This window comes from Patiria miniata, unplaced genomic scaffold (genome assembly GCF_015706575.1).
Source record: "Patiria miniata isolate m_02_andy unplaced genomic scaffold, ASM1570657v1 HiC_scaffold_19, whole genome shotgun sequence".
Classification (NCBI taxonomy): Eukaryota; Metazoa; Echinodermata; class Asteroidea; order Valvatida; family Asterinidae; genus Patiria; species Patiria miniata.
In genome coordinates this window covers 9965083-9986305 of record NW_024037057.1, presented here as the reverse complement: position 1 = coordinate 9986305, position 21223 = coordinate 9965083, and the positions used below count along the sequence as shown (strand labels likewise).

General features: G+C 39.7%; 2 protein-coding genes across 4 annotated transcripts; both read right to left on the bottom strand.

Annotated features, from left to right (window-relative positions):
• Positions 1-15: 15 nt before the first annotated feature.
• On the bottom strand, positions 16-8342 carry LOC119725729 (bacitracin synthase 2-like). 2 transcript variants are annotated; one of them, XM_038197279.1, is made up of 4 exons: positions 8203-8342; positions 6535-6667; positions 2918-6124; positions 16-1276 (listed from the first exon to the last, which is right to left on the bottom strand). In XM_038197279.1, the coding sequence occupies exons 3-4, from the start codon at positions 5929-5931 to the stop codon at positions 1150-1152; spliced, it is 3141 nt and encodes a 1046-aa protein (XP_038053207.1). In that variant the 5' UTR covers positions 5932-6124; positions 6535-6667; positions 8203-8342; the 3' UTR covers positions 16-1149. The 2 variants fall into 2 exon arrangements, with proteins under 2 accessions (XP_038053207.1, XP_038053206.1); XM_038197278.1 differs by lacking the exon at positions 16-1276 and having other exon boundaries at positions 2424-6124.
• A 3342-nt stretch (positions 8343-11684) lies between these two features.
• LOC119725728 (bacitracin synthase 2-like) lies at positions 11685-21223 on the bottom strand. Of its 2 annotated transcripts, XM_038197276.1 has the most exons (4): positions 21054-21223; positions 19390-19522; positions 15705-18979; positions 11685-14941 (listed from the first exon to the last, which is right to left on the bottom strand). In XM_038197276.1, the coding sequence occupies exons 3-4, from the start codon at positions 18787-18789 to the stop codon at positions 14877-14879; spliced, it is 3150 nt and encodes a 1049-aa protein (XP_038053204.1). In that variant the 5' UTR covers positions 18790-18979; positions 19390-19522; positions 21054-21223; the 3' UTR covers positions 11685-14876. The 2 variants fall into 2 exon arrangements, with proteins under 2 accessions (XP_038053204.1, XP_038053203.1); XM_038197275.1 differs by having other exon boundaries at positions 11685-18979.

Genomic DNA, 21223 nt, shown 5'->3' with positions numbered 1-21223 from the left:
GCCAAGACGGTATTATTTCGTGTCCATCTTCCATCTTTATTTCATCTGTTTATTGTTGCTGTTACCCCCATCACTGGTCCGTTCTTTCCTACCGATTAAATTCTGTCCCGTGAGTTGAAGCCATTCCATTATTATAAGTCCTTAGACCGCCAAGCTTCGTTACAATATTATTACATTGTTACTAGTGCTCAGATTTTACTGCAAAAAATAGCCAAACTTGATGATCAAGATGATCACAGTCTAGGCCTCGAAGATTGATCTCCAATTATGCAGTCAATCTACATTCTAAGATATCGTTCTGACCAAACAAATTATGAAACTTGAATCCTCAATGAAATCAACGATATTTTTCAGACGCTGGTTTGTTTAGCGCGGCGAGAGTAATAACAATTATAGTAATTTCTTAATATCGAGCAAATATACACCAAAAGACGTAAAGAGTAATATTCGACGATTCGACAAAATAAAATAACTAACAAAACCCTTACTACCGACTAGTTGAAAAAATCTATTAAAAAATAAATGCGCTTCCAAATAATTTCCCACTAACAAAGGAAAATTGGTCTCCTGGAGTCAACTTAATTAAACTATTTCTATTTTATTGTTTTGTTGCTTTTGCAAAAGTTCGTGCTGGGATCAAAACATACGATCCTCCAACTATGATAAAAATTTGAACAGCAATTTCCATTCTTCATTTCTATATTATCAAGATCAGATTTTGGGGGCCTGTAATACCATCAACACAAACAAATATTTGTTTATTTGAAGAGACCGAAACACACTATTATCTCAAAGTTGAGGCAGTTTGTTTAGCGCAAGAGTAATAACAATTCTGGTAACTTCTTAACATCGAGCAAATATACACCAAAGACTTAAAGAGTAATATTCGACAAAATAAAATAACTTATAAAACCCGTATACCGACTAGTTGCAGAAAATCTATTAAAAATGAATGCGTTTCCAAATTATTTCCCACTAACAAACGAAAATTGGTCTCCTGGAGTCAATTTTTTAGCCTAACAATTAAGCTATTTCTATTTTATTGTTTTCTTGCCTTTGCGAAAGTTCGTGCTGGGATCAAAACATCCGATCCCCCAACTATGATAAAAATTTGAACAGCAATTTCCATTCTTCGTTTCTATATCTAGATCAGATTGGGGGGGGGGGGCCTGTAATATCATAAATACAAACAAGAGAGTGGGCGCCTAATTCCATGAAAGTTGTATCACTTGGAATTCGACTTGAGTCTGGAAAGCCCATCGCTTCAGCCAACAACATTCTCAAAGTTGAGGTAGTTGTTTAGCGCGAGAGTAAAATAACAATTCTAGACTAATAGTTTCTTAACATCGAGCAAATATACACCAAAGACTTCAAGAGTAATATTCGACAAAATAAAATAACTTATAAAACCCTTACTACCGACTAGTTAAAGAAAAATATATTAAAAATGAATGCGCTTCCAAATAATTTCCCACTAACAACGAAAATTGGTCTCCTGGAGTCAACTTTTTAGCCTAATAATTAAACTACTTCTATTTTATTGTTTTGTTGCTTTTGCGAAAGTTCGTGCTGGGATCAAAACATCCAATCCTCCAACTAGAATACAAATTTGAAGAGCAATTTCCAATCTTCGTTTCTACATTATCAAGATCAGATTTTGGGGGTCTGTAATACCATAAACACAAACAAAAATTTGTTTATTTGAAGAGACCGAAACACACTATTATCTCAAAGTTGAGGCAGTTTGTTTAGCGCGAGAGTAATAACAATTGTGGTAACCTCTTAACATCGAGCAAATATACACCAAAGACTTAAAGAGTAATGTTCGACAAAATAAAATAACTTATAAAACCCTTACTACCGACTAGTTGAAGAAAAATCTATTAAAAACGAATGCGCTTCCAAATAATTTCCCACTAACAAACGAAAATTGGTCTCCTGGAGTCAACTGTTTAGCCTAATAAATTATTAAACTACTTCTATTTTATTTTTTTCTTGCCTTTGCAAAAGTTCGTGCTGGGATCAAAACATCCGGTCCTCTAACTATGATAACAATTTGAAGAGCAATTTCCATTCTTCGTTTCTATATTATCAAGATCAGATTTAGGGGGCCTGTAATATCATAAACACCAACAAATATTTGTTTATTTGAAGAGACCGAAACACACTATTATCTCAAAGTTGAGGCAGTGTGTTTAGCGCGAGAGTAATAACAACTCTGGTAACTTCTTAACATCGAGCAAATATACACCAAAGAGTAATATTCGACAAAATAAAATAACTTATAAAACCCTTACTACCGACTAGTTGAAGAAAAATATATTAAAAACGAATGCGCTTCCAAATAATTTCCCACTAACAAACGAAAATTGGTCTCCTGGAGTCAACTGTTTAGCCTAATAATTACACTACTTTCATTCTAGTTTTTTCTTGCCTTTGCAAAAGTTCGTGCTGGGATCAAAACATCCGATCCTCCAACTATCACAAAAATTTGAAGAGCAATTTCCATTCTTCGTTTCTATATTATCATGATCAGATTTAGGGGGCCTGTAATATCATAAATACAAACAAATATTTGTCTATTTGAAGAGGCCGAAACACACTATTATCATGTCATAGTATCGAAGTTGAATGTTTTATGCGGTCATGTATCATCGTCAGAACTCATGTCCACCGTTGAGGGGGTACGTCTGCGCTGCACGTCTATAATTATCGTGTTTGCTGTTCAATGTAATCAGCGAGAGAACGTAGGGATGGATAATCAAATAGATCCGTTACCTTGACATCAAAGTTTGTTTTTTGTCTCAGAAGCACCGAGAATCGTACGAGGACAAGAGAGTGGGCGCCCAATTCCATGAAAGTTGTATCACTTGGAATGCGACTTGAGTCTGGAAAGCCCATCGCTTCAGCCAACAACATTCTCAAAGTTGAGGCAGTTTTAGTTTCCACCGTGTTATCCGTGGTCTCCTTCTTAGTCTCCATCTTGACAATATCATTGATACTCGGAAGTATTTTGTAGTTTACCTTTCCGTTCGGAGTTAGCGGCACTTCGTCTATGATGCTGACAATATTAGGCAGCATGTAATTCGGGAGGTCACCTTGTAGCTTTTGGCAAACAGATCTGCGATCTATCTCGATACCACCAGTTTGGCTGCTCTCATCAAGCACTAGAAAGGCACACAAAGACTGATCAGTGCTGCCAGACTCTTCACTGTTAGTCATAGGAACAACACAGGCGGCCTTTACTCCAGGAACAAGTTGCAGTATCTTGTTTTCTATCTCTGTAGTGCCAATCCTGAGCCCTCTTAGTTTGACCATCCTATTCAGTCTACCCATCAGATCAATGTCTCCAGTTGGCAGCCAGTAAGCTGCATCACCTGTCTTCAGTGCCACACACTGAAGATGCTCCAAGTGAACTAGCTCTGCATCCCCAGATGCCAAGACATCACCACTGATGTACAGTTCACCGACTGTACCTACAGGGCATGGTTGTAAGGTTGAGGAATTCAAGACATGGTATCGAACACCAGGAAATGGTTTCCCAATCGGCACCATTCCACTCCTGGTCCTTGACACAACTGGTCCTTCAAAGAAAGACGAGTCCATGGTAGCCTCTGTCATCCCATAGCCATTTAGAACTCTTTGATTTGAATTCAAAAGATCCTTGATTCTGTTGTAGAAGTGTACTTGGAGTACATCAGATCCAATGATTAAGAGTTGGATGGATTCCAGCTGATCGAGCTTGGCATTCTCCACAAGATGTCGAGCTAACTGGGGTGTAAACTCTACCAAATTGACATTCTGCTCGTGGATGAGATCCAGTATGTGGAAGACATCCAACCGGAATTCATCTGGACAGATAGTCAATCGGCCAGGAGAAGATACTAGGGCTCTGACCAAAATCGCTATGAAGACGCCAAATGAGATGGGTGCCCACTGGAGACAGTTCACCGTCATGTCAGGTAAGTTGTACATCTTTGTATAGGCTGCAGCTACAATACCAAGGCTCCTGTGAGAAATGCTGCATTGTTTGGGAATTCCCGTTGATCCCGAGGTCCTCATTACATATGCCAAGTTGTCCACAGGTGTCTTCCCAACCAATCTGCTTTGAACCATATCATCTGCAGGGTATGTGGTGAGATCTTTGACGTTGAGGACAGGACATTGCTTCGTGGTGGGGATTGATAAATCTTTGAGTCTAGTGTTGTAGAGCACAGTGGCTGGCTCACACCTCTCAAAGATCCCCTTCAATAAATTCTGAAAACTAACTGCAACAGGTAAGAAGTGACCTCCAGCTTTCCAGATTCCAAGTACCGATGCCACTGTGTATTCATCGTTCTCCATGACGATGACAACCGGTCTCTTTTGAAGTGTAACTTGGTCGGTGTTTTCAAGGAGACCCTGAGCAATGCTGGAGGCCATGATATTGAGCTGCTTGTATGTAAGAGAAACATCTCTACAAGACACTGCGATCAACTCTGGATTCTTGACAGCGTGGTCTTCAAATGCCACATGAACTGGTTGTTCAGGGATTGTTTGACTTTTCCCAGGATGACGACCGAACGACTCAAGAAGGTCCAGCTCTGCAGAAGATAAGACTTGAATGCTCTGCGTGACATCGTCTGCTTGTTGATAGGCTTTACAGAACGTATGAACCACACCTTCAGCCAATCTCTGAGCTACACCTGCATCAATGAATTCTTCTGCCCATCCTACAACGATTTCGATTGTCTCCTCTCCCCTCTTGAAAGTGACGTCAAATTCTACAGGCATCTTGGCGTGCTTTGCAGGTATACGCATCACATTAGATGTCTGCATGGTGTAGCTACCAAACATCATGCAACAGAATGATGACATACTCATTCCATGCGCCTCTTTTACGATTTTAACAACCTCTTCAAGAGGATACTGAGAGTGACTGTACGTCTCCATCCAGCTTTTGGCAACATCTTTTACGTAATCTGTGAAGGTCATGTCGGTTCGCAGGACTTTTCGAAAGAAAACTGTATTTACAAAGAGACCATCGGTGTTTTGGTGCGCCTGAGGTCTTGTTGAAATCGGAACTGCAAGAGTAACGTCTTCAGTCCCGATGTATCGCTGGTAAACCAGCATGGTGCAAGCCAGATAGTACTTGAATGGCGTCACGCCAATCGACTTGCAGTACTTGCTGATCGATTCCGTCGACTCTCTTGGGAGGATGATTTTGGCCTGCCTCGCCTTGTAGACACTTGCGTCACTCCATTCACACTCGCTCAAGGGAAGAACAGCCAAACTTGCCCGAGTTGGCATGCTTGAGAAAGTCTCTTTCCAAAAAACTTGGTCAGCTCCGTGTCGTGCTGATTGTCGTTCGGTGCTCTCCCAAGCTACAAATGATGAATAGGAAGTAGGTGATACTGGAGCTCCTTGAACGTTGGAGGCGCCCTCTATCAGACCGTGGACATCTGTCCATATGTTGATAATTGTTACGATGTCGACAATCAAATGATGAATATGAAGTACTAGGATGTGGTTTTCTCCCTGAATGCAGTACCGATACTGAACGAGAGGCTCGTGAAAAATATTTATTACTGGTGTTGACTGCTTGATGTAATCCTCAACATCGATATCAGCATCTAAGACTTCAGGCTTGACGTCGAAGGCCACGTTGCTACCCAAAGTAACAACAAACTCCTTTCTGTTTCCATCCATGTCTATTTTGGAGGTTAGTATGGGATGCAGTGAGGTAAGAGTCTTGAAAACATCCCGTGGTTCTATTTGGTTGGTGGTGCGAACCGCAATCGTTTCAACATAAGCGGTTGATTCGGGGGCTGCTTGCTGCATCATTACCATTCTCTTTTGCGCTGAGGAGAGACCATGCCAACCACCCCCAGACTGCTGATGTTCTTCTTTCAGAGTGTTTGCTTTCTTTTCTGGGACTTGGGATACATCCATGATTTGGAATCAATTGAGTACAACCGGGGAATAAAGGCAACAAACAAATACGCTGCACTGTTATAATAATGCAATCCACACTAAAATTACAATTTACAAGCTAGTTTGTTACAGAACCTCGATCTTATCCACTATGTCGTCAGTCTTCTTTAGTTTTTGGTCTCCTGTCACTTCTTGCTGGATGGTACAGGATCTAGAGAGACCAGGATGTAAAGATAAAATGAACAGTAACGCGACTATTTGTAACTAGCCAGTCAAACCAATCTTGAATTTTAAGATTGAACTTAAGTTACCTAATAATTTTGTTTCAATAAACGTGATATCATTTTTGTATCCCAAAAGTTGGGTCAATAAAACGTACTTTTGTCCGAACGGAAATTGCTGTGCATTTGACCGGTTTATTTGGGGAAAATAATGTCAACAGTGACACTGGAAGCTGTCATATTGGAAAGGTATTGTATGATGCAGTCACATGGCATGACGTCATCACTTATACACGTTATGTACTTGGTTATTAATGCGCGCGTACCAGTTGTATAGTTCCATAAACAGTTCCGGTCATGCACAATACATTACAGATAAATTATAACAAGGAGATCATACCTCAATTACAGTGAATGTTTTGTGGACAGTGATTTCCCCTTCAGGCTGAGGCCGTCAGTTGTGAGCCACGCAGCCTTGTTTGCTGATATTCAGCTCCGTCACCAACTTCGTATTTCCAGGAACGTCAGGTGGGCTGAATGTATAGGTTCATTTAAAGAAGTAATACTCAGTTATTCCCACAGAGTGATTATATACTTCCACGGGCCACCTCACCCACAGATTTTGAATCTGGATCACCTCGAGAGCTCGATTCTAGTTTTGCCACACTAATCCAATCAGTCAACATTTTAAAGACTTTACAGTGAAATTTACTCAATCTTAGGTTTTTTTTCACTCCAAATTTGTCATCTTTTAAGTTTACAGGGTACTTTATCACTTCAGATCGTTCGTCTGGTCGATCACTATTCATCTCAAATAAGACAGAATTATCCTCTTTCCCTATACTAATTTAAATTCTTCGTTAGTTCATCAAATATGAGAAATTAGTCAATTTACTGAGGGTCATACTACAAATTTAGGGTCTAACATGTCCCTGGAACCTCTTGACAAGTATCTTGCGATGGGTATCATGCGATGATTTTTTCTGCGGAACTCATTTGTGCAACTTTGTACCCCTCTTAAATGCATGAAACCTATTTGTCATCCCTTTTTGGTGAATTTTATTGAAAGGTGCCCTACTTTGAACATTTTCAATTTCTCATGCTTTTTGACTACTGAGGTCGCTGTTCAAGTGCAGCGATGTCATTTCAGGAAGACACTGTTCATCAGTTTCGGTGTTTTCTGTTCAAATCGTGAACCCCAAATTTGCTCATTGATAAACATTAAGGGGGCTCTTTGGCTTACTACAATGACACAACAAAGAATCACCAAAGAAAAAGAATATTTGTGACAGCTCAACATCCAAAATTCTGGCAACTTTTTGTGCTGATAGTTATCAGCTGTATCATTGTGGCCTCTGCCTGATATGACATCGCAGTTTTGCTCATGAATTTACAAATTCACATTAAAAACCAAAAGGCCATCAAAAAGTACTTTGAAATGGCAAAACGGAAATTGAAAATAAGGTTAAATGGGATGCAAAGGTGCATTTGCATAGTAAAAAAAATACTTTGTATGCCCCTTTCAGAATAACTTTAATATGTTTGTTTATTTGTTGTTTTTGGTACGTTGCTGTTATTCTTAATCACTCTTGGAGGATGACTGCATTAAGGCGTTGATACAGAATTAAATGACCAAAAATATCAGATGTAACAGGGACTGGGAATTAAAAAAGTGGACCCCAAATTACAATTACAGGACAATGACCAGTAGGCCTAAGGGAATCGTGACTGAAGTGGGTATTTCGTCAACGTCAAAGGCGGATCCAGAACACAATTTTAGGGGGCCAAAAACAATTTTGGTCAATAAAAAGTGTGTCAAAAAAAATTACGGCGTGGGGTTCGGGGCTCGCTTAAGGGCCCCGGAAGTTGTTTGCATTCTAGATGCTCTGTGGTGCGATCTGAGGCAATTTCTGACCACTTTAACCAATGTTTTTTAAGGAAAAGATGGTGGTGTACTCCTTGCCTGCATTTATTGCGAGGTCACTAAAAAAAAAAATGGCCCCATTTTGCCCCCCCCCCCGATCCGCCCTTGATCAACGTTAACAGCAGGTGAAATTTCCTTAATTACCGATGATTTTTCTCTTTATCCAACGTCCCAAAATGGCAGATGCTTCAATGACGATAACACAAGGCTGACTTAATTCCCGATGAGTTCAAGTCCTCGAACACCGTGACGTCACTGTGTGGACTCAACTGGTATATCCGTCAGAGTTTGCTCCTTTCTAGAATGTAAATGAAGGTCAATTTCCGCTTATTTTATCTTTAAATGCTCACCTAAATAATTAGGAGTCATATAAATAGGGATCCAGATAACCCCGCTAGGTTTTCTCCCAAAAGGGCTTCGCCCCTCCTGTAATCAGCCAATCTTGAGCCTTCTTTCTTTCTTTTTATGATTGCACAAAATATAAATCACATTAGTTAGTAAAGCCTGTTCGGCGAAATTAATTGTAATAGTTTGACGATAATTGTTTGAACAGTTATGTATTCCTTCCATGTGTTTTTATTTTGTTGTAATGTATTTGTAATAAGCCTCTGTACAGGTTTAAAAAAAATACCTGTCTCCTATCTTTCAGCACGGATGCTATAAAAGTTTGGCTCCTACCCCACTCGCCCCTCCCCAACTCCCCCCCCCCCCCACTCGCTCCCACCCTACTCGCCTCCACCACTAGCCCCCCCCCAAAAAAAAAAACCCGCCTCCCCCACTCGCGCCCCCATGGTGAAAACGTTGGCTACGCCGCTGTGTTATTGTTTTGTATTAGTAATGTATTGTGAAGTTGTATTTGTATTGTTCATAAAATTGAATTTTAGCATCGGGTGATGTTAATTTAATATAAGGTCCCTCCCGTATGGATGCAACCCTACAAATGAATTCCCATAGACACTATTGATAAATGTCAATACTTCAAAGTTCTTTAAAAAATACTCAGAACTCTGATCACGCTGCACAGAAAAATGAAGATCAACATGTCATCTTTCGTTTTCTTTTCATTTTTTGGTAGGTTGACCATTGACTTTTCGAGATATTCTCACCCAAAGAAGACAACCCCTTTTTTCCCCAAAGCGGAGAAAAACGATCCCTCCACAACATGGCAAAATAGCGCCACTTTCGAGCCCAATAGCATCCAAAATGCTCAGAATTGGAAGCCACAAGTACGGGCCAGAGGTTCATTACCATATCTCTTCAATTGCCCAAATTTACGGCGCTTAGAACTAGAACTCTCTTTAATAGAATATTTTGAGGGTATAACTTTTATTCATGAGCTCGGCGGATGGATTTAGGCCTATTTACCGGTGTCCACCCGTATGATTTTGTTTACGTTTACTCGGGCATGTCCGGGGTAACACACTGAGTATACAGTGTATAATATGTAGGGCAAACCCTTCTATTGAATTGTATTTGCATTGTATTGTATTTGTATGTATATGCAGGGCCAACTCAGTGAAAACCAGTTTTAAACGGTTTGAATCGGCACTCAGTATGCGTGCCCTGGGTTAAGAAATGTAGTAAATCTGAAATAAATAAATAAATAAACAATTAGATCGAGGCTACTTGTTGACGTCATTGCATTGAATTCAAGGTTAACCAACAAAATAAGCCGTTGGAAAGATTTTTTTTTTAATTCAATAGCCGTGTATTAGTTCAGTGAAGTTTAATTACCTGTTCTTTGCACGTTAATATCCACAGCCTGCACGGTGATATGTGAATGGAACAGCCAAACAAGGCTCGAATAAAGGCTAGCGCCCTGTGGCTGACCAACGGTTGACCATTGATCCATTCACGTCCAGCATGTAGGCAGCTGGACTTGGCTCAAGTCGGATGTCCCCTTGGTTAGTGCTTATTTCGCATCGATACAAGTCCACATAGTACATACGGACGTACGTTCATGGAGCAGCCATGTTATGAGTGATGTATGCTGGGATACAATATTAGGCCCTGCGCGATGTATAAAGGTTACAGACCAGTAAATCGGTCCGACTGATTGCCTACGCCGGCCAAGTCACGATCTTCAGTATTTGAGGATGCTGTGGGCCATGAACTTGAGAGTTAAAAAAAAAAAAATATGGGTGGAAGCCGTGCACAGGACTGTGAGCTTGTAGTCCCGTTCAATTTGGATGAAATGTTGGCCCTTAAAGCGCTCTATTTTGCAATGGAGTGTAGGCATCGTTTTTCAAAATGGCGATGGTCTTCAGGACTATTTTCAGGGGTGGTCATCTTCGGATGGAAATTTCTCCTAAAAGTCATTAGTTGACCCCCAAAAATTGAAAAGAAAATGAAAGATGATGAAATAAGCTTTAATTTGATGTGTATCTCGAGCACCTTGGAGACTGAGTTGTGAGTATTTTTTCCCGAATTTCTGAAGTGGGAGCATTTACCATTGGGGTCTATGGAAGTTTATTTACTGGTCTGGAACCATCAATTCATCACGTACCGCCATGAGGCCGCGGAGGCTTCCGTCGGCCCAAGGGGGGGGGGGGGCTTAATTATTGTGCGTTAGCTATTAACGTTATTATTGTCTCTTTGGTATTTTTCGTATATACACAATTAAAGCAGGAGAGGTATCCTGACCATAAAATTCATAAAATTCATAGAAAAAATACAAAATATTAATTTTTTGGATTGTTAAAGAATGCAGTGGCCGCGTTTGACATATTAGGTATTGCAAATCTATTGAGAACAGTCTTTATTATGCAACAATATCATAATCTTAAAAAAATATTATGTGAAAGAATAATCATGAAGATTGTTTTATTCTGCAAGAAGTTTTATAGCAAATTAGAGAGAGAGAGCTGCCTTAAAAAAAAAAGAATTTAACCTCCTCTCATCATTTAAACTTTGTTTCACGATGCGGCTGTCCATAGTTCTTTTACCCCAAACCACCCCAACCCTTCAAAATCCAAATGCATGTTTTGTTGGAATCTGTAGGAGTGAGTACTGCACGATTTACTGATTGTGCTTTACAAGGGGTTAGGCATACCACCATAATCAGAGTAAGGACGATTCCTATAAATCACTCAATGGGTCAGGGTAAATATCACATTAATGCTACTGTACAGACACAGACAATCTTTGGAAGACAATAGACTATTGTCAATTTGTGATGAATAATTTATGTTGTAAGCCACATTAAATAAAAATTGAAAGTGAGGCTTCACTTGCACTCCAAACGATTGAAAACGGCGTCCTTGTCAATAAGATCTATTGCAAATATTATGAGAAGCAGCACTTGAATTTTGTCCTTGTGACTTTATTATTGTAATGTACTAGGACGACTGGAGGCGCTGCGCGTAGTAACAGTCAGACAACAGCTCGCGACCTATCTATTTTCTAGGGCAAATTATATACACTGTGTTAATTCTGGGCGCGCGGCGCGCAAAGCGCGCGCGGGGTTTAGTACAGTCATGTCAGTCTAGAGCTGGGATTCAAGGAACAAGGTCTGAATTTTTGCACGGGCTACTACTGTGGACGACATAGTGTGAGTAGAAATTGTACACGAATGATTGTGTTTTGACAAGAATAATTAAAGATCAGAGAGTGCCAAGACGGTATTATTTCGTGTCCATCTTCCATCTTTATTTCATCTGTTTATTGTTGCTGTTACCCCCATCACTGGTCCGTTCTTTCCTTCCGATTAAATTCTGTCCCGTGAGTTGAAGCTATTCCAATTATAACTCTTTAGACCGCCAAGCTTTGTTACAATATTATTACATTGTTACTAGTGCCCAGATTTTACTGCAAAAAAAAATAGCCAAACTTGGACCAAGATGATCACAGTCTAGGCCTCGAAGATTGATCTCCCATTATGCAGTCAATCTACATTCTAAGATATCGTTCTGCCCCAACAAATTATAAAACTTGAATCCTCAATGAAATCCACGATATTTTTCTGACGCTGGTTTGTTTAGCGCGGCGAGAGTAATAACAATTCCTGACCAGTAATGTCTTAACATCGAGCAAATATACACCAAAAGACGTAAAGAGTAATATTCGACGATTCGAAAAAAAAAAATAACTTATAAAACCCTTACTACCGACTAGTTAAAGAAAAATATATTAAAAATGAATGCGCTTCCAAATAATTTCCCACTAACAAACGACAATTGATCTCCTGGAGTCAACTTTTTAGCCTAATAATTAAACTATTTCTATTTAATTGTTTTGTTGCCTTAGCGAAAATTCGTGCTGGGATCAAAACATCCAATCCTCCAACTATAATACAAATTTGAACAGCAATTTCCATTCTTCGTTTCTATATTATCAAGATCAGATTTGGGGGGACTGTAATATCATAAATACAAACAAGAGAGTGAGCGCCTAATTCCATGAAAGTTGTATCACTTGGAATTCGACTTGATTCTGGAAAGCCCATCGCTTCAGCCAACAACATTCTCAAAGTTGAGGCAGTTGTTTATCGCGAGAGTAATAACAATTCTAATAATTTCTTAACATCGAGCAAATATACATTAAAAGACTTCAAGAGTAATATTCGACGATTCGACAAAATAAAATTACTGATAAAACCCTTACTACCAACTAGATAAAGAAAAATATATTAAAAATGAATGCGCTTCCAAATAATTTCCCACTAACAAACGACAATTGATCTCCTGGAGTCAACTTTTTAGCCTAATAATTAAACTATTTCTATTTAATTGTTTTGTTGCCTTAGCGAAAATTCGTGCTGGGATCAAAACATCCAATCCTCCAACTATAATACAAATTTGAACAGCAATTTCCATTCTTCGTTTCTATATTATCAAGATCAGATTTGGGGGGACTGTAATATCATAAATACAAACAAGAGAGTGAGCGCCTAATTCCATGAAAGTTGTATCACTTGGAATTCGACTTGATTCTGGAAAGCCCATCGCTTCAGCCAACAACATTCTCAAAGTTGAGGCAGTTGTTTAGCGCGAGAGTAATAACAATTCTAATAATTTCTTAACATCGAGCAAATATACATTAAAAGACTTCAAGAGTAATATTCGACGATTCGACAAAATAAAATAACTTATAAAACCCTTACTACCGACTAGTTGCAGAAAAATATATTAAAAATGAATGCACTTCCAAATAATTTCCCACTAACAAACGACAATTGATCTCCTGGAGTCAACTTTTTAGCCTAATAATTAAACTTTTTCTATTTAATTGTTTTGTTGCCTTTGCGAAAGTTCGTGCTGGGATCAAAATATCCAATCCTCCAACTATAATACAACTTTGAACAGCAATTTCCATTCTTCGTTTCTACATTATCAAGATCAGATTTAGGGGGCCTGTAATATCATAAATACAAACAAGAGAGTGGGCGCCTAATTCCATGAAAGTTGTATCACTTGGAATTCGACTTGATTCTGGAAAGCCCATCGCTTCAGCCAACAACATTCTCAAAGTTGAGGCAGTTGTTTAGCGCGAGAGTAATAACAATTCTAATAATTTCTTAACATCGAGCAAATATACATTAAAAGACTTCAAGAGTAATATTCGACGATTCGACAAAATAAAATAACTTATAAAACCCTTACTACCGACTAGTTGCAGAAAAATATATTAAAAATGAATGCGCTTCCAAATAATTTCCCACTAACAAACGACAATTGATCTCCTGGAGTCAACTTTTTAGCCTAATAATTAAACTTTTTCTATTTAATTGTTTTGTTGCCTTTGCGAAAGTTCGTGCTGGGATCAAAATATCCAATCCTCCAACTATAATACAACTTTGAACAGCAATTTCCATTCTTCGTTTCTACATTATCAAGATCAGATTTAGGGGGCCTGTAATATCATAAATACAAACAAGAGAGTGGGCGCCTAATTCCATGAAAGTTGTATCACTTGGAATTCGACTTGAGTCAGGAAAGCCCATCGCTTCAGCCAACAACATTCTCAAAGTTGAGGCAGTTGTTTAGCGCGAGAGTAATAACAATTCTAATAATTTCTTAACATCGAGCAAATATACATTAAAAGACTTCAAGAGTAATATTCGACGATTCGACAAAATAAAATAACTGATAAAACCCTTACTACCAACTAGATAAAGAAAAATATATTAAAAATGAATGCGCTTCCAAATAATTTCCCACTAACAAACGACAATTGATCTCCTGGAGTCAACTTTTTAGCCTAATAATTAAACTATTTCTATTTAATTGTTTTGTTGCCTTAGCGAAAATTCGTGCTGGGATCAAAACATCCAATCCTCCAACTATAATACAAATTTGAACAGCAATTTCCATTCTTCGTTTCTATATTATCAAGATCAGATTTGTGGGACTGTAATATCATAAATACAAACAAGAGAGTGAGCGCCTAATTCCATGAAAGTTGTATCACTTGGAATTCGACTTGATTCTGGAAAGCCCATCGCTTCAGCCAACAACATTCTCAAAGTTGAGGCAGTTGTTTAGCGCGAGAGTAATAACAATTCTAATAATTTCTTAACATCGGGCAAATATACATTAAAAGACTTCAAGAGTAATATTCGACGATTCGACAAAATAAAATAACTTATAAAACCCTTACTACCGACTAGTTGCAGAAAAATATATTAAAAATGAATGCGCTTCCAAATAATTTCCCACTAACAAACGACAATTGATCTCCTGGAGTCAACTTTTTAGCCTAATAATTAAACTTTTTCTATTTAATTGTTTTGTTGCCTTTGCGAAAGTTCGTGCTGGGATCAAAATATCCAATCCTCCAACTATAATACAACTTTGAACAGCAATTTCCATTCTTCGTTTCTACATTATCAAGATCAGATTTAGGGGGCCTGTAATATCATAAATACAAACAAGAGAGTGGGCGCCTAATTCCATGAAAGTTGTATCACTTGGAATTCGACTTGAGTCAGGAAAGCCCATCGCTTCAGCCAACAACATTCTCAAAGTTGAGGCAGTTGTTTAGCGCGAGAGTAATAACAATTCTAATAATTTCTTAACATCGAGCAAATATACATTAAAAGACTTCAAGAGTAATATTCGACGATTCGACAAAATAAAATAACTGATAAAACCCTTACTACCAACTAGATAAAGAAAAATATATTAAAAATGAATGCGCTTCCAAATAATTTCCCACTAACAAACGACAATTGATCTCCTGGAGTCAACTTTTTAGCCTAATAATTAAACTATTTCTATTTAATTGTTTTGTTGCCTTAGCGAAAATTCGTGCTGGGATCAAAACATCCAATCCTCCAACTATAATACAAATTTGAACAGCAATTTCCATTCTTCGTTTCTATATTATCAAGATCAGATTTGGGGGACTGTAATATCATAAATACAAACAAATATTTGTTTATTTGAAGAGACCGAAACACACTATTGTCGCATGTCACAGTATCGAATTTGAATGTTCTATGCGGTCATGTATCTTCGCCAGAACTCATGTCCACCGTTGAGGGGGTACGTCTGCGCTGCACGTCTATAATTATCGTGTTTGCTGTTCAATGAAATCAGCGAGAGATCGTATGGATGTATAATCACTTAGATCCGTTAACTTGACATCAAAGTTTGTTTTTCGTCTCAGAAGCACCGAGAATCGTACCAGGACGAGAGAGTGAGCGCCTAATTCCATGAAAGTTGTATCACTTGGAATTCGACTTGAGTCTGGAAAGCCCATCGCTTCAGCCAACAACATTCTCAAAGTTGAGGCAGTTTTAGTTTCCACCGTGTTATCCGTGGTCTCCTTCTCAGTCTCCATCTTGACAACATCATTGATACTCCGAAGTATTTTGTAGTTTACCTTTCCGTTCAGAGTTAGCGGCACTTCGTCTATGATGCTGACAATATTAGGCAGCATGTAATTCGGGAGGTCACTTTGTAGCTTTTGGCAAACAGATCTGCGATCTATCTCGATACCACCAGTTTGGCTGCTCTCATCAAGCACTACAAAGGCACACAAAGACTGATCAGTGCTGCCAGACTCTTCACTGTTAGTCATAGGAACAACACAGGCGGCCTTTACTCCAGGAACAAGTTGCAGTATCTTGTTTTCTATCTCTTTAGTGCTAATCCTGAACCCTCTTAGTTTGACCATGCTATTCAGTCTACCCATCAGATCCATGTCTCCAGTTGGCAGCCAGTAAGCTGCATCACCTGTCTTCAGTGCCACACATTGGAGATGCTCCAAGTGAACTAGCTCTGCATCCCCAGATGCCAAGACATCACCACTGATGTACAGTTCACCGACTGTACCAACAGGGCATGGTTGTAAGGTTGAGGGATTCAAGACATGGAATCGAACTCCAGGAAATGGTTTCCCAATCGGCACCATTCCACTCCTGGTCCTTGACACAACTGGTCCTTCAAAGAAAGACGAGTCAAAGGTAGCCTCTGTCATCCCAAAACTATTTAGAACTCTTTGATTTGGATTCAAAAGATCCTTGATTCTGCTGTAGACGTGTACTTGGAGTACATCAGATCCAAGGATTAAGAGTTGGATGGATTCCAGCTGATCGAGCTTGGCATTCTCCACAAGCTGTCGAGCAAACTGGGGTGTGAACTCTGCCAAAGTGACATTCTGCTCGTGGATGAGATCCAGTATGTGGAAGACATCCAACCGGAATTCATCTGGACAGATAGTCAATCGGCCAGGAGAAGATACTAGGGCTCTGACCAAATCCGCTATGAAGACGCCAAATGAGATGGGTGCCCACTGGAGACAGTTCACCGTCATGTCAGGTAAGTTGTACATCTTTGTAGAGGCTGCAGCTATAATACCAAGGCTCCTGTGAGAAATGCTGCATTGTTTGGGAATTCCTGTCGATCCTGAGGTCCTGATTACATATGCCAAGTTGTCTACAGGTGTGTTCCCAACCAATCTGCTTTGAACCATATCATCTGCAGGACACGTGATGAGATCCTTGACGTTGAGGACAGGACATTGCTTCGTGGTGGGGATTGATAAGTCCTTGAGTCTAGTGTTATAGAGCACGGCGGCTGGCTCACACCTCTCAAAGATCCCCTTCAATGAATTCTGATTACTAACTCCAACAGGTAAGAAGTGACTACCGACTTTCCAGATTCCAAGCACCGATGCCACTGTGTATTCATCCTTCTGCATGACGATGACAACCGGTCTCTTTTGAAGTGTAACTTGGTCGGTGTTTTCAAGGAGACCCTGAGCAATGCTGGAGGCCATGATATTTAGCTGCTTGTATGTAAGAGAAACATCTCTACAAGAAACTGCGATCAACTCTGGATTCTTGACAGCGTGGTCTTCAAATGCCACGTGAACTGGTTGTTCAGGGATTGTTTGACTTTCCCCAGGATGACGACCGAACGACTCAAGAAGGTCCAGCTCTGCAGAAGATAAGACTTGAATGCTCTGCGTGATATCGTCTGCTTGTTGATAGGCTTTACAGAACGTATGAACCACACCTTCAGCCAATCTCTGAGCTACACCTGCATCAATGAATTCTTCTGCCCAATTTACAACGATTTCGATTGTCTCTTCTCCCCTCTTGAAAATGACGTCAAATTCTACAGGCATCTTGGCGTGCTTTGCAGGTATACGCATCACATTAGATGTCTGCATGGTGTAGCTACCTAACATCATGCAACAGAATGATGACATACTCATTCCATGCGCCTCTTTTACGATTTTAACAACCTCTTCAAGAGGATACTGAGAGTGACTGTACGTCTCCATCCAGCTTTTGGCAACATCTTTTACGTAATCTGTGAAGGTCATGTCGGTTCGCAGGACTTTTCGAAACAAAACTGTATTTACAAAGAGACCATCGGTGTTTTGGTGCGCCTGAGGTCTTGTTGAAATCGGAACTGCAAGAGTAACGTCTTCAGTCCCGATGTATCGCTGGTAAACCAGCATGGTGCAAGCCAGATAGTACTTGAATGGCGTCACGCCAATCGACTGGCAGTACTTGCTGATCGATTCCGTCGACTCCCTTGGGAGGATGATTTTGGCCTGCCTCGCCTTGTAGACACTTGCGTCACTCCATTCACACTCGCTCAAGGGAAGAACAGCCAAACTTGCCCGAGTTGGCATGCTTGAGAAAGTCTCTTTCCAAAAATCTTGGTCAGCTCCGTGTCGTGCTGATTGTCGTTCGGTGCTCTCCCAAGCTACAAATGATGAATAGGAAGTAGCTGATACTGGAGCTCCTTTAACGTTGGAGGCGCCCTCTATCAGACCGTGGATATCTTTCCATATGTTGATAATTGTTACGATGTCGACAATCAAATGATGAATATGAAGTACAAGGATGTGGTTTTCTCCCTGAATGCAGTACCGATACTGAACGAGAGGCTCGTGAAAAATATCCATCACTGGTGTTGACTGCTTGATGTAATCCTCAACATCATTGTCAGCATCTAAGACTTCAGGCTTGACGTCGAAGGCCACATTGCTACCCAAAGGAACAACAAACTCCTGTCTTTCTCCATCCATGTCTATTTTGGAGGTTAGTATGGGATGCAGTGAGGTAAGAGACTTGAAAACATCACGTGGTTCTATTTGGTTGGTGGTGCGAACCGCAATCGTTTCAACATAAGCGGTTGATTCGGGGGCTGCTTGCTGCATCATGACCATTCTCTTTTGCGCTGAGGAGAGACCATGCCAACCACCTTCAGACTGCTGATGTTCTTCTTTCAGAGTGTTTGCTTTCTTTTCTGGGACTTGGGATACATCCATGATTTGGAATCAATTTAGTACAACCGGGGAATAAAGGCAACAAACAAATACGCTGCACTGTTATAATGCAATCCACACTAAAATTACAATTTACAAGCTAGTTTGTTACAGAACCTCGATCTTATCCACTATGTCGTCAGTCTTCTTTAGTCTTTGGTCTCCTGTCACTTCTTGCTGGATGGTACAGGATCTAGAGAGACCAGGATGTAAAGATAAAATGAACAGTAACGCGACTATTTGTAACTAGCCAGTCAAACCAATCTTGAATTTTAAGATTGAACTTAAGTTACCTAATAATTTTGTTTCAATAAACGTGATATCATTTTTGTATCCCAAAAGTTGGGTCAATAAAACGTATTTTTGTGCGAACGGAAATTGCTGTGCATTCGCCTGGTTTATTTGGGGAAAATAATGTCAACAGTGACACTGGAAGCTGTCATATTGGAAAGGTATTGTATGATGCAGTCACATGGCATGACGTCATCACTTATACACGTTATGTACTTGGTTATTAATGCGCGCGTACCAGTTGTATAGTTCCATAAACAGTTCCGGTCATGCACAATACATTACAGATAAATTATAACAAGGAGATCATACCTCAATTACAGTGAATGTTTTGTGGACAGTGATTTCCCCTTCAGGCTGAGGCCGTCAGTTGTGAGCCACGCAGCCTTGTTTGCTGATATTCAGCTCCGTCACCAACTTCGTATTTCCAGGAACGGCAGGTGGGCTGAATGTATAGGTTCATTTAAAGAAGTAATACTCAGTTATTCCCACAGAGTGATTATATACTTCCACGGGCCACCTCACCCACAGATTTTGAATCTGGATCACCTCGAGAGCTCGATGCTAGTTTTGCTACACTAATCCAATCAGTCAACATTTTAAAGACTTTACAGTGAAATTTACTCAATCTTAGGTTTTTTTCACTCCAAATTTGTCATCTTTTAAGTTTACAGGGTACTTTATCACTTCAGATCGTTCGTCTGGTCGATCACTATTCATCTCAAATAAGACAGAATTATCCTCTTTCCCTATACTAATTTAAATTCTTCGTTAGTTCATCAAATATGAGAAATTAGTCAATTTACTGAGGGTCATACTACAAATTTAGGGTCTAACATGTCCCTGGAACCTCTTGACAAGTATCTTGCGATGGGTATCATGCGATGATTTTTTCTGCGGAACTCATTTGTGCAACTTTGTACCCCTCTTAAATGCATGAAACCTATTTGTCATCCCTTTTTGGTGAATTTTATTGAAAGGTGCCCTACTTTGAACATTTTCAATTTCTCATGCTTTTTGACTACTGAGGTCGCTGTTCAAGTGCAGCGATGTCATTTCAGGAAGACACTGTTCATCAGTTTCGGTGTTTTCTGTTCAAATCGTGAACCCCAAATTTGCTCATTGATAAACATTAAGGGGGCTCTTTGGCTTACTACAATGACACAACAAAGAATCACCAAAGAAAAGAATATTTGTAACAGCTCAATATCACAAATTCTGGCAACTTTTTGTGCTGATAGTTATCAGCTGTATCATTGTGGCCTCTGCCTGATATGACATCGCAGTTTTGCTCATGAATTTACAAATTCACATTAAAAACCAAAAGGCCATCAAAAAGTACTTTGAAATGGCAAAACGGAAATTGAAAATAATGTTAAATGGGATGCAAAGGTGCATTTGCATACTAAAAAAAATACTTTGTATGCCCCTTTCAGAATAACTTTAATATGTTTGTTTATTTGTTGTTTTGGTACGTTGCTGTTATTCTTAATCACTCTTGGAGGATGACTGCATTAAGGCGTTGATACAGAATTAAATGACAAAAATATCAGATGTAACAGGGACAGGGAATTAAAAAAGTGGACCCCAAATTACAATTACAATGACCAGTAGGCCTAAGGAAATCGTGACTGAAGTGGGTATTTCGTCAACGTCAAGGGCGGATCCAGAACACAATTTTAGGGGGCCAAAAACAATTTTGGTCAATAAAAAGTGTGTCAAAAAAAATTACGGCGTGGGGTTCGGGGCTCGCTTAAGGGCCCCGGAAGTTGTTTGCATTCTAGATGCTCTGTGGTGCGATCTGAGGCAATTTCTGACCACTTTAACCAATGTTTTTTTAAGGAAAAGATGGTGGTGTACTCCTTGCCTGCATTTATTGCGAGGTCACTATTTAAAAAAAAAATGGCCCCCTTTTGCCCTCCCCCCCCGATCCGCCCTTGATCAACGTTAACAGCAGGTGAAATTTCCTTAATTACCGATGATTTTTCTCTTTATCCAACGTCCCAAAATGGCAGATGCTTCAATGACGATAACACAAGGCTGACTTAATTCCCGATGAGTTCAAGTCCTCGAACACCGTGACGTCACTGTGTGGACTCAACTGGTATATCCGTCAGAGTTTGCCTCTTTCTAGAATGCAAATGAA

Coding starts and splice junctions, on each gene's coding strand:
- LOC119725729 (XM_038197278.1), bottom strand. CDS start 5,931: ATGGATGTATCCCAAGTCCCAGAAAAGAAAGCAAACACTCTGAAAGAA.
- LOC119725728 (XM_038197275.1), bottom strand. CDS start 18,789: ATGGATGTATCCCAAGTCCCAGAAAAGAAAGCAAACACTCTGAAAGAA.